At 41.8% G+C, this 14,036-nt stretch overlaps 1 protein-coding gene across 2 annotated transcripts in view; it reads right to left on the bottom strand.

Annotated features, from left to right (window-relative positions):
- Positions 1 to 3,061: 3,061 nt before the first annotated feature.
- Positions 3,062 to 14,036, bottom strand: part of vgll4b (vestigial-like family member 4b) — a 39,867-nt gene continuing 28,892 nt past the window's right edge. For both annotated transcript variants that reach the window (XM_026167712.2, XM_026167711.2), the window contains 3 exons: positions 4,903 to 5,164; positions 4,411 to 4,528; positions 3,062 to 3,937 (listed from right to left, as the gene is read on the bottom strand). In XM_026167712.2, coding sequence (XP_026023497.1) covers positions 3,681 to 3,937; positions 4,411 to 4,528; positions 4,903 to 5,164 — 637 coding nt within the window. In that variant the 3' untranslated portion in view covers positions 3,062 to 3,680. The remainder of the gene's footprint in view (positions 3,938 to 4,410; positions 4,529 to 4,902; positions 5,165 to 14,036) is intronic.

Below are 14,036 nucleotides of genomic sequence, written 5' to 3'. Positions count from 1 at the left end.
ATAAAGAATAACAGAAAAACAAAATCCTCTGGACACCGAGTCCATTTCCCTCGTGTTCCGATGTTACTGACTGCATACAGGCTGACTGAATCTGAGAGGTGGGGGGAGAGGCAACGCTGAATGGCAGGTGAACATGTCCTGACTCACAGGTCGCACTTACAAAAGCTCAGCTTCTGAAAGCTCAGCCTCCCGCCCCAACACTCTGCCTGCGAAAAACCACCAACCCAATCCACTCGAAACTGGTCACAGAAAGCACAAGTACATGACAGAACTCCAGTTAAATGTGAATCTCGGGTAACATTGTAGAACTTCCATCATCTAGTTCTAGGGTCTGATAGCTGAGACTGGAATGTGTAGACGCTTTCGAACACGGTACAGAACTCTAATGTACGTACTTGCCATTCTTGACACAAATTACACAAAGCCAACGAATCAAAACCTCACCACCTATCTGCCTTAGCTCAGAGACTTTAAGTCAATCTGTAGTTTTAATGCAGGGTGAGTAATGTTTTCACTGACTGCTAGTAAGACCCCAAGTTCTCTAAATCAGACCACTAAATGTCCTCAAAAATTAAAATTCAATTCTTCCTTTACTCTCTTTATCTTTTATTCTTCACTATGGCCAATTTATTTCTTAAAAAAGGCAAATGGGGCACCTTTTAATTCGGGCAAAGACACGAGAGATGTTGTTGGGAGGGGATGGGGACAAGTAGCCCTCACTACTTATTAGCTCCGCCTGTTGATATAAAGATAGCGAATGCATTGAGGCCTGTACAAAGTTGCCTACAGCAGGAATGTATGCCACCTTGGCGCAGGTTGCTTTGCAGAGTAAAATTCATTTCCTTAGACTGCAGCACTCTAGTTTGAGTTCAGAAAAGAAAGAGAGAAATATGTATTTATATATATATTTATAAAAAAGGTCTAGACACCAAGTCGGAACACAAAAAGTCAGCTGATGGAGGTTGAGCGAGGTGAAACGTCACACCATAAATTCAGATAACTAATTATCAGCCAAGTGTTTTGTTCTCTAGCGTCTCTCTGCTAGGTCTGCCAATGCTATTTCCGTAATGTCGTCTTTTTAGTGCCGTAACTTTAAGACACTTTTATGCGTCAACAAGATGTTTGAGAGCCATCGCGAACCAACTCTTCTTGTAAACAAACCCTGCTTCCCAAAAGCATCCAATGCCTGCCAAGGTGACTTTAAGATGGCAGCTGAACAGGCTAGATGCTCAGATGCTTTTGGAGAAAACAAGACCCCGCTGACTTTTTGCTGTTTGTGTGGTGTCTCAGCTCAGTCAAGCTGACGTTTGTAGCATCCTGTACCACTGATGGATCAACATCTTAAGAAAACCTTAATGAGCTTTGGATCCCAAACCCAACTAAACCCCAAGACGATCGTCACTCTGCTGCGGGGATGAGCTGATCGCCTGCTGGGTTGAGATGATTTTAGGAAACATTGCTCTCATCATTTAACAGAGCCTGTCCGGAGGCTGTCCCACTATAGATGTTTGTTACCATACTGCTAGTAATGGAAAACAACAAAACAAAAAAATACAAAATTGTAATAATAACAATAACAATATGGAGTACAACTGACCCAGCAGTGAGTGTATAGTGTCTATGTCTGTTACTGACAACGAAAGAAGTAACAACTAACGTCTGAATGAAAAGGCTAATAAAAGTTATGTTTGAAATGCTAAAAACACTAATAGATACCAGCTATTAAAAAACAAACAAAAAAAACAAAACAACATGCATTAATTTACCCTTAAAACCTTGTAGAAATCTACCAAACCACAGTGTGTAGGAGAGGGAGGGAAGGACAGCAGGGTGTATGCCAAATATAATTACTACACCCACGATCAAAGAGACCAAACCCCCCCCCCCCAAAAAAAAACAACAAAAACAAAGGTGTGTTTGAAGAGATCTGAAAAATCTTCTCTCCCCCGGTCGAGAAACCAGACTTTTTTTCTTTCAACCACAAAGTGACGTGCAGCGTCATCTATCCCCTCATCACTGTCAGCAGTTAAGCCCGTGAAACACATCAAAGCACGTCGTTCGGCAAAGCCCAGCCTTCAACACACTCGGTCAGTGTTTTCAACCCTAATCTCCTCTCATTACGGTTGTGATGGCCATGAACATCACAGGAGCTGACGGTTTTTTCATTTTTAACCTGACTGTGCTCTTAAACTGAAAGCCAACAGTTTTTATTGTTCGATACAAATCAGCGCTGCTTAAATAAGAATCTGGATGTGCGTAGAGCCGATACCAGAGGACCAGGATCAAACCAAGGGGTCTTTTGCTTTTTAGGTATCTGTATAAACCACATACAAACATTCATATTTACACATCTTATGGCCACATTAGACCAAATCTACAAGCTGCAATTCTAGTGTTTAATTCAACCTACTTATAACCTTGTTCTCACAATATGATGTAGCGGTTTGGTGACTAATGGTGGATGGTAAATTTTTAAGTCCCTCCAATAACTTTTCTCTTTATATTAATACTTGCAGCTCTCAATATAACCACTCCTTAGTGAAGTGCTGGTGTCTGTTTTTCACCTATGTGTGTGTTTTCAGCTAACAGCTTCACTACTGAAGTTTCAAAAGTCAAAAGCTTGCTGTGAGTCATGCGTCTACTGCCCAACGCCATAAAGGCGTGTTTACATTTTCCTAAATGCTTTCAATAAATAATGGATAATAACCTTGTTCACGCTTTTCTACCAGCGCTGGGGTGGAAATGTGCACGGGTAGATTTCAGAGAGGAGTTAATGGGATGCAAAAATGGCTATTCCAACAAAAGTTGGAATAATATGCCATCGTGTCAAAGTCAGCCTCGTCCGTCCCAGTGTGTTCAGTGCCAGATCGCAAAATGACATGCCACCCTTTACTCTCTACGGCAGTAGTGCAAATCAGACCGAGTCGATCACTAAAGTATACACATACAGTAACAAAACCACGAGAACACATACACAGAAGAGAGAGAGGAAAAGTGAGGGGGGGGGGGGGGGGGGAGGGGGGGAGGCAGGTGAGAGGATGAAAGGAGATAAAAACAGAGGAAGGTGATTGCAAGATGGCTTTTTGTTGTTTTGTTTCCGAGGTGGGCATGGATAAACATCAGCGTCTGAGGTTTCTTTGGTAGAACAGTCAGGTGGTTTATGTTCATTTTCTCCAAAGTGTTTCTCGCTCATCTTTCCTTTGAAACGTCGGGCATCGCATAACGCAGAAGCAAGTACACAAAACTACCGTTAAAGAAAAATAACAACAAAGAAGAAAAGAAAAAAATTAATAATTAAAACACCTCCTTTTCCGTTCTCTCCGTATTTACATATAACTACAGACACTTGCTCAGCTCCAAGCTTGACATGCAGGATGATGTATGACTGGAAGGAGCAAGCTCATGCTCCACCTAAGCTCCAGGCTAAACCCTCATCACTCATTACTGATTGTCTGGCATTAGCATACCAGAGGACAGATGGGAAAAATGACTGTGTTGTTATTGCTCGATTGATCCTCTATGAGTGCACAGTGAGAGAGCGGGCTTGAGGGTTTTAGATATTTTTAGCAGACCAGCAGACAAGCATTCCCTCTGGGATGCTGGTGACAGACCAAAGTGATGGGGGCATGGATGTTAGAGCCAGGATAAGGATCGGGAAAACTGGGGTCTATCCACCCCCTTCAGGAGACGACAGAAGGGGAGTGGTTGTGATTGACCATGCGACTGTCAGGGGAGGAGTTTGGGCTGCTGCCAGATGACGAGGGACTCCCTTTGTTTTTGATCTGCAGCCAGGTTTCGCCGAGCGCCTTGGCAAAGTGGTCATCCACTGAGCCCGTGATGGACACCGAGTTGGTGGCGGTGGGCTCGGGCTCCTTGTAGTTTTTCCCAAGGCTGCGACGGAAATGTTCCTCAATCACAGGGTCGCACACTGTGTTGGCTTATGCAAGAAGAAGAGGAAAAAAAGGGTTTTAGTTACAATTTTAGTTAAAAAAACAACAAAAAAAACTAAAATACAAAGAAATGGTCAGCAGGCAATTTGTTTTAATGTGCATGCGAGTTTACTTTTTTATTGCAGGTTTTCTTTTTAAATCAACATTTTAAACTTCACTGTTAACCTCAATGAGATCATAGAGATTTCACTGGGATCATAAAAACCCACAGAAAACATGAAGGAAAAAGAAAACAAATGTTTTATTGGCCAAGGCCTCGAGTGACTCTGTGGGTACAGAGATAACAGATAAGATTGTAATTAAGTATGTTTAAACGCTATCATAACAACGGTTTCGTTATAAAAACAGAAGAACCCTAGCATTACTACAATACATTTACATCTGAACGTGGAGCGTATGAGCTGTTTTCTCTCTGGGGTGCGCATTGCTGTTGCAAATGCATTTGCAAACGTGTACTCACTGTTGCTTCTCCTGTAGTTATTGGTGAAGTTGGAGCAGCCGTTGTGGGAGACTGTACAGTGAGACAGGTTGCAGTTGCGGTTGTTTGCTGGGGCGCATGTGATCACTGAGGGACGATTCTGAAACACAAAGAGTCTGTGTTAAATGTCGAATTCAGTCTTATGATTGCCGATCAGCAATTTGCTAAAGCGTGTTAAAAGAAGCAGAGTAAATGCAAAATGAACAGAACAGCAACTTTTCAGAAAAGATGGAGAAAATGAAAAGACGTTTTAAGTTTGAGGCAGCAGGAATGATCCAGTGACCACCAGGATTTTAAAACATGGTTTGCAAACAAGCCAAATAGGAAATGTGTACTTTCCACCAACCAAGGAGGCAGGTTAATGAAAGCATATTAGTCACATCATGTGGGGGACCTACCAGAGTTGAGGTTTCACTCGACAATTTAAGAAAAATGTGGTGCGCATTAGAGCCAAAGACAGGACGGGTATGTTACCTGCTGGCGTTCCACAGTGCTGACTGTGTGCAGCACTGTAGCCATAGCTGCTGTGTTGCTGCGTGCTGACTCCACCATGCTGTTTTTGGTAAGTGCCAGTGGCTGGTCCATGGTAGCTAAGCTGGCCAGGTGGAGGTGATGGGGGTGGCTGTACATGTGGTTGCTCGGCACTCCCAGAGCACCCGGCACCACCACACGTTCGATGGGGCTCCTGCTGCGGTCCTTGGAGCCAGGAGAGCTGCGATAATCTCCATTAGGTTTCCTGAGGAACAGCCAAGTAGCCAAAAAACAAACGCACGTTATTCATCCCGCACACTGGATAGTGTTATTTAATTCATGTGTATTCTGAGTCTGCTAGCACTAAATTGACTCTGAAGCCAGTATCATAATTAAAATGATAAGAGAAGACATTTGGAGCTTAAACATAACGATCCAAGGTTATCAAAAACACAATATTTGGTGTTTGGGATGAGATGAAAAGTAAACATGACGTGCAAAGAGTGTTGACAAACGATGTAAGGAATGGGCAAAGAAAAAAAAGCCAAGAAGTAAAGAGACAGAAAGATCACAAGGAGTTCAGCTAAGACAGGGAGAATGTGACGTGGGGGGAAAAAAATAAAGATTATAAAAGGACAATTGTAAATGGTGCTCTGTGTCAGCAGGAACGGCAAAAGCTATTAATACTGGTCTAACAAATACACACTCTCATGGACACACAGCCTTAGCTCTCAGATTGCTGGTGGGGTTTGATAAGACCATATGGTGCCAACACAGGCTCACACACTGTCCTCAGATGGAGGAAGGAACACTCTACTAACTTTATCCAACATGGATAGACTCCAAACTTATCTCGACACAGGAGGGACAAATGGGCACAAAGTTCAAAGCTCTTGAGAGGTTTCCCCAGCAAAGCAAATCAACTTCATCTCTTCGGCAAGCTGCACTTACTGCAGTCATAATTTAAAAAAAGAAAAGAAAACTACTAACGGAGCATAGATGCAGGCTGATGTCACTCAACATTCAATTAAAGTCACTAAACATCCTTTCTTTGAGTTTTATTCCCTGTCCACACTTACAACAATGAAGTGATTAATGGAGGTAAAAGGAGGTTAGCCATGCACCTTCCATATGAAAGGGAATTATTTAGCAGCACTGTTATCACCAAGCAGTGAGCTCATATTTTAATCACTGCAAAACAGATAAGGATAAGGGATTAAAGTAACAACAGTTTAAGAAAACAGGCTTTCTTCCAGCTCTGACAATAATGATTGTGATATGTCTGATGTAAACAAGTGTCTGCGACTAAAGACCATTGAGTTGTAGTTTAACAAGTTAGTAATTGTTTTGGTCCCTACATCAGATTTGCTCTGTGTTTTTTTTTTTTTTGTGTTTGTGGGTGTGTGTCCGTGTGTGCGGTTCACTCCCCTCTTACAAACTGAGGCCCAGCTACAGGGAGCAAGATTTACTGTACTCGCCTCTGTCTCTCCTTTTCTCCCCAACTCCATAATCCATTCACAGATAGAGACATCGACTTGCTCATTCCTACACAGAATACGCTACACACAAACCATGCAGGCTTGATTAAATTTGCAAGAAATAATACTGAACTCAAGCGAACATCGATTAATATATATAACTTCCTCATTCTCCACCGAATACTATGCAGGGGCATTTCCTAACCCACACAAGTTAAAAGGCTGCAGGAGCCCTTTAAGTTGCAAAACAAGCTCAAGAAAGCAGTTGTAGATCCATGTGACTAAGCAACCTGACTGTTGGGTCAAGCATCTGGAGTCCATGGCACAGTCCTCCACAAATAAACAATCTACACAGAATACATAAAGGGGGAGAGGAAGAGCCGAGAAGAGGTGGGGAAGGGTGAGTTGCATGTGAATGGTCGGGACCTCGACTTTAAGAAAGAGTGAGGTCAGTAGTTTCCTTCGTTTGTGCCGAGAGCTTACATTCACGGAGACCCGCTCTCTTTTTTTTCCTCCCCTTTTTCTCACAATCAGCAGCAAACTTCCTGAGGGTTAAAGAAGGAAAGGACTTGGCAGCGCTTGCATAAACCCTGGCCGACAGCTCACCAACAAGCTTTTCTTGTTCTTTCACAGTGGCATCAATTCTCCATTTCATCTTCATTTTTTTTTTAAACAGTACAAAGAAAAACATACATTCTGGAGCTGATCCCTTTAAATCAGGTCATAATTAAAACTAAAGCCTATTCAACTGAATAAATTGTTTAAATTATTACTACATGAAACATCCACTTTTAATCAGACAATATAAAGAAAGGTCCCCCTGCATAATTTCTCTATTATTTTCAAATATAAACAATCTCTTGATTAGCTAAGAGCCAAGCAGATAACAAAGCTCTCTCATCCCTTCCCAGCAGCTGGGTCTTGAGTTGGGTTGTGGAAGTTGTTCCAAACTTTAATCACTGCCAAAGAGCAGGCATGCCCACATCCTCATTCAAGAGGGCCCATTGCAGGAGCCAGTGAATGGGATCAACAAATCTGACCAATGAATGGAATAGCTGTCGAATCCACCGCCGCCCCCGCCTTCCCCTCGCCTGATTGCCCACCAAACCCTGGACCACATTTCATGCCAGAGATCAGGCTTTCAAAACCCACTCTGTGCCTTTGTCTCTCTTACTCACCTCTTAATTATCATTAAGGTCACAGCTGGGGAAGGAGGGAGAGGACGGACAGGGTAGATGGCAAGGGCTACACATGAAACATGGCCACTGAGCGGTAAAAAGGGCTAGAGCTAAAGAGAGCAGGCTGCCAGGACAAGAGGGATAGATGGGAGCTAAAAGTGGGAGAGAGAGAGGGGGGGCAGCCTTTGATTACTAAATAACACAGAGACTTGGCCCCTACAGTGGGCACTGGGAGACAAACAGCATTTTTTTAAAAAGAAGGGGGTGAGGTTGGAAACAGAGAGTAAAGGAAGCCCAAATCCAATAACGTATAAATAAACATGAAGGAAAGCAGTTTACAAACAACAAGTGAGCTCTTACCACCAGCAGTGTGATGACAGGATTCCTCTTAATTGGCAGAAAATGTTTGCTAAAGTGACGTTTCCTAGATAAACTGGCCAAACTACAAAAACCAAACTAAAGCTTTTTAAACGTAGAGCTCAGTCAGAATATGTGAGAATATTCAGTCATATCTTTTTCTAACGTCTCTGATCCCTTTTTTCAGTTGATTTACTTTGTAAATAGGAATGATGTAAAGGACATCAAAATGATCTGTTTGAGAAATGAAATACAGAGAAAATATCTATCTGGCTGTATTTTACTGCAGGCTAGGTTATATGCAGCCTGGTATTAGTGGTAGTCACTGTGGTGGGTACCTACTGAAAGATCCCTTAATTTAAAACCCAGAGAGTCCAACCCTCAATACATAAATGATATATTCATATATCTTTAACAATGTTACACTACTCAGATCTATCATTAAGCATAGCCTTTTAAGTAACCACTCACATGACATCCGGCCCGCAAGTCAACCTCAAGTTAAAGATCATACTGCGATCATGTGTTTGAATGATCTGGGGGGTGGGTGGTGGGGGTGGACAAGTAATTAGTTCATGCTGGCTAGAAAAGCAAGTTTGTTTGAGCTAACATGCCCTAATAATCACGACAGTAAACTACATAAAACAAATAGAAACATATGAACCAAGAACTTTAAAAATATGGGTTCTTTTTCAAAGTGTGCCAGGGTTAATCCTGTATGAGACTGCCAGTTTGGTGAATTTGCTATATTTGACTATGAGGCAGCGAGACAGAAGCTATAAAAGCTCGAGGCTTTTTCTCACAATTGTGTTCCAAGGTCTTTAGAGAAAACCTCCCTACAAATCTTTGGTTGGGCAGAGGTTCATATCCAACTCTTTAATAAATGCATTTTTAAAAAAAAGCAAGACGAGAGAGGGGGGGAGAGATACACACAGGAAACATCTGGGAAGAATCAGGGTGTAGAGGGAAGACAACAAAAAGAAAAAAAAGAAGTGGAAGAGGATGAAGGGCTAACCACAGGTTATAACCAGAACCAAGCTCTACAAGTTCTACACAAAACCACAAAAAAGAGATATACATACACATACACACTCACAGACTGTGAGCCACAGAGCTTATTCAGACTATGTATATATAGTATACAAACATCTCAACACCGTTTACTCTGCTGTTTGAAGTCTTTAGTAGCTGGTGTGAGCGGAAGTTAGCAAAAATATCTGCATCCTTTAGGATCAAAGCCCAGAGGAAATGCCCTTTAATCAAATATCTGCTGAAACAAATGATATATAACACTTCAATTCTAAACCAAAGACTAGCTTGTTCACTGCTCTCTACACGCTGGTGCTGGAGCCTTCAGATTGTCAATCATGCAGAAATACTGATAGAAACAGCACATTTTTGACAGTTAACTGACTGCAGAGACAGAGAACTGAAGAAAATCCTTTGTTATCAAAGCTGGGACAGATCGGATATGGGAACAACCACAACAAGAAGGCAAAGAAAACAACATGTGAACACACACAGACACATAGACACACACAGCTAAAAACAAAAACCCACATCTCCCCTCCTTTCCTCACATGCTCGCTACATAAATAGTTTCATGTAAAACAAGAGGGTAACAATGACTTCACCAGCCACACACACACACACACACACACACACACACACACACACACACACACACACACACACACACACACACACACACACACACACACACACACACACACACACACAGCCTCTTTCCACTCTTATTTTCTCCCCATATAGCCTCTAGAGAAACTTCCATGAGAACAACTTACTGATGAAGTTCCCAGTAGAAAGCAGCTGTGGTTTCTGTAAGCTACAGTATTCTGTGCAGCAATGTGATTTACTTGGATTTTGCATTTAGTGCCTATAGATACAGCCGTACATTTGGAGTAAACTGTAATACTGTATACTGTTTCAGCATAATGTAGCATGAATGCAACTGCAGATCTTCAGGCTTTCATTTCAGATTTTCATCGGTGGTTAAAATTCTACAGAGTGAAGAGAAATGGAAATTCAGAACTATTATCAAGTGCATGAAAAGCAAATATCTGTTCCAACCAGTGACTAACCAGACATAGTTTGCATTAGTCAAGGTCCTCATGTTTTATTGGCGCATTCACAGAACCAACAGATTTTCATGGTATTTCAAAAAAACAACAAAAAGCAAACTAGTACCTAATGAGTCTAATGTATTTTGACTGCTGAATATAAACTTTCCTGTAGTTAAATTCGCCAAACTACAGTCAATGCAAAAACTATGTCAGTGGCTTTTAGTCTCAAGGAGCAATGAAACTGTTAAGGACTCTCATACTGGCGAGTCTACAACTACAGAGTGGCAGGCAGGCACACAGGCAGGAGCAAGCTTCCAGCCCGCAGGCTCCAGTGGACAGGATAAGGCTTCTTTGTTCAAGGCTCCTCCTACTACTCAGAGAAAATGAAAAAGTAGCCCCTGTTGCCTGACCTCACCCCACACAGAAACACACACACACAAGCACTCAGATGATCACAGGTAGGAGAGCACGCATGCATGTGTAAACAACACAGACAACAGCACATGTGCATGCCTGCACAAACCGATGGATACATGTAGACTAGGGCGACATATAAGCACTGGCAGTTATTTCTATTAAGACTTCAATATTCAGGATTTTGAATGCCAAAAACCCTTCTGTGTTGCAAGAGTCTGTTTTCATTGGGACTTACAGCAACAACAACAAAAAAAGGAAGATATTATTAAAACAATAAGCCTGCTGAGAAAAACATACTTACGGCCACATTCTTAAACACACAGGCAGCCGACAAAAGCAAAATGCATTCACTTATCATGCATGTTCATAAAAACAAACATAAAAGCTTCAGCTGGTTCAGAGAGTTTACTTTTTCTCACCACTGCCTGTGCACCTCCCCCTAACTTTAGCTCGTAGTGATTGGCCAACAGAGGAAACTTGAGCGTCCCCCCTTCATAGCCCCGCCCTAATCGGAGGTGTCAGGTGTCTGTGTGTGTTGAGGCTCACAGAAAATATGACTGAACTTAAATACAAAAGAAAGCCAAATACACGGAGCTCGACAAGTCAGCACAGAGGAAAGCAGAGGAAAGCTGCAATACGAGCAAAAAGAGAGAAAAACCCACACTTTTCAGAAAAAAGAATGAACACAAAAGCTTCTGCATGGGCAGGGACACTCAACAGTGAGCTGAGCAATCAGTGCACACACACGCACACAGAGAGAAAGCAGACAGACAGAAGCAGCCAGGAAAATCCAACAGATAGAGAAGACGTGGGAACTGCTTCTGTGTGTGGTTTGGGTGGAGTTTCATTTTTCTATTGAAAAAAAACCCATTAAGGGCAAAAAATAAAGTGCTGTATGAATGTGAAGGTGAATTGGTGAATAAGGGATGCGGTGTAAAAGTACTTTACTTATTAAGAGTAGAAAAAGCACTGTATTACAGTATTAATCTCCTTACATGGCACAGCTGAAAGGAAAACAGAATGTATGTTAAAAATCTGGCTGCCCTATGTCGTTTTTCATGTGGGGAGGGTGTTTAAGGAGCATTTTTAGCTCAATTTTCTCTGTAGCAACATCCCATCATTTTCCACTTCACTCCAAGTTCTTTGGAAAGGGAGGGGAGCTACACCTAGGAGGAAAGTGTTTCTGGCTGATGCTGGATACAAGTTTCAACAAGTCGTACAGCAGTTACCAGGGGAAGAATGCCCTCAGAGAAACCTCAAATTAGATGACTAAAAAAAGACACATTTGGGATGACCCGAGGGGAACTTGGTTTCCAGGATAAAAAAAAATATATCTTTGTGAACTAGAAAGGCCCTGGATCCATCTTCAAGCTGCAGCAAGTCAAGTAGCAATTGACTTTTGTTAGGTAGAGATTAACCTGCAGCAGCAGGAGTCAAATGACTTCAAGGTCATAATTAAAATGGAGATTAAATACGGGGATTATGGCTTGCGCCTTGGAAATAATCATGGTAAAACGAGCAGTCTAAAAAGCCCTAAACATCACAGACATTTGCATCAGTTTTATTTTTACAGAACCTTATTCTAGTCAAACAACATGGTTGCACGTAGGAGCTGTGGCGAGGATCTGTGACACCAACTGAAAGCTGATATAACAATAAGTTCTACTGTGCTGCACAACACCGACTTACGAAACTTGTGATACACAAGTAGGAGCACTTACGTATCGATGCATGCAAAAGTTAACCACACAGTGCATATATAATGTCCCACGTGGAGTGAAAAACAACAGAGACAACAGAATAATACCACAAGCAGTGGTTGGATTTACTGCAGACTATAACCCTAATGCCCACACAACTGCCACAGAATAACAGGAAAAATGATGATTCTGCACAAATGTCAAATCTCACAAGCTAATCCTTTGTTATGTGTCACAAGATTAAAGAACAAAGACCCTTACCCACGGCCTCAGTAGAACAGCTTAATTCAAAAGTCAGATGCAACCTAGTCTAAATAAATAAATAAATAAAAATAATCATGACAATAAAACGACATTATCTGTATGCTGCTATAGGTTCTGCAAACAATTATTGCTTCACAAATATCAGTAAATACACAAACACCAGTGTGTAATTTTTTCCATTTACCTGCACTGTGGAGTGTTGGAAAACAGTGCCAGTAATTTGAGATACTTCTGCAGAAAGTTTTTTGAGATTTTAACTTGTTTAACTCGATTGTAACTATTTGGCCAGTTCCTCGATTATATCATAACTATTTAATGTAATCCTAAAATCAACATTATTTACTCACTGACTTTTCAGACATACAAACTCATTTGTTGAAGGTTATATTCGCTCTTCCTTGTTGGACTCCCTGAAGCAAAGTGTTTCCAAACAGCTGAACTGGTTTTACCTCTCTTGTTGCCCTAGGGCTCTTTTCTTCATCTTGGCTCGAGGTGAATTAAACCTGCCACAGCATGGCGAGAAATGACTTTGAGCTTTTTAGGGAGGGGTAAAAGGGCCACAGTTGTAAAGGAAAGCGATGCTCTGGAGTCAAAACAAAAGAAAAAGCAAGTGCATCAGTGCGAAGCTAAACGAGGTACAAATTTTTTATTTTTCCGGTAACTTGTATTCACAACTACCGGGTGCTAAAACTAACTGATGATGAAAATCAGGTGGTGGGCAACCATAGAATCTATCTACACGTGAACATTTTGTAGGGTTGCCTTTAAAATCTGTTGGTTTCCAAGTCATCTATTCTCAGACACTTGTGGGATATTCCTGTTTGGGCCAGCCATGTACTACATGTAAGTGTGTGACTATATAAGTTTAGCTATATAATAACAATGCTTGTACCCATTCTCTCTTCTTCCAGTTTCCAGTATATCCAGTCATTCATCTACTGCATCCCATTGTGTCAGTTGAAAACTTCAAGAAGAATAAAAACAATCCACATATTACTTGTATTGTATTTTTGCATGAGGCAGAAATGGGCTTGAATATCTCACTCTTTGGATATTTCCTAATTTTATAGAATATGTCGTTTCCTGCTGTTAAATTTAAATTCATATGAGAAGCAAAAATATAATTTTGCTGCCCCTCTTCCTTTTCTCAAACTGATCATTTTATATACAAGTATAGCCAAAAGTCATAGCACAGCCCTTGTCTAGTCATTTGGCAGACAGCGCTGTGGTTATAAAAATATGTTCGACTTCTGCTCCGCTCCCCACCCCCAACCCCTACCCCCAGCATCTGGACATACTGACATACTGCACGCAAAACTGTACAGCTCTACCCAGCACCCCTTGACTCCATCTGCAATAAATAGCAATGGCTGGAGTCCTATAACTGACTCAGTCATGTCTGACTCTGACTCGACTGCCCCTGGCCCCAGCAGTCCTTCACCACCACCAACCAGGACTCTGGAATCTCTGGTATTGGGAATGCGGGAACGACGTGAGTAATCGTTCTGTTGTGCAGTCCCTGTTTCCAAGCTTCCAGAGATCTGCAGCTATAAGGAGTTTGTAACACTGTTGAGCGAGCTAAACCTGGCATAGCACCCTGGAGTCCAAACTAGGACTTCTAAGATAGCGCCACTGTGCACCGTTTCACACATGGATGGC

Source organism: Astatotilapia calliptera, chromosome 5 (genome assembly GCF_964374335.1).
Source record: "Astatotilapia calliptera chromosome 5, fAstCal68.1, whole genome shotgun sequence".
Taxonomy (NCBI): Eukaryota; Metazoa; Chordata; class Actinopteri; order Cichliformes; family Cichlidae; genus Astatotilapia; species Astatotilapia calliptera.
The sequence above is the reverse complement of the archived record's forward strand: the minus strand, read 5'-3'. Positions and strand labels throughout refer to the sequence as shown.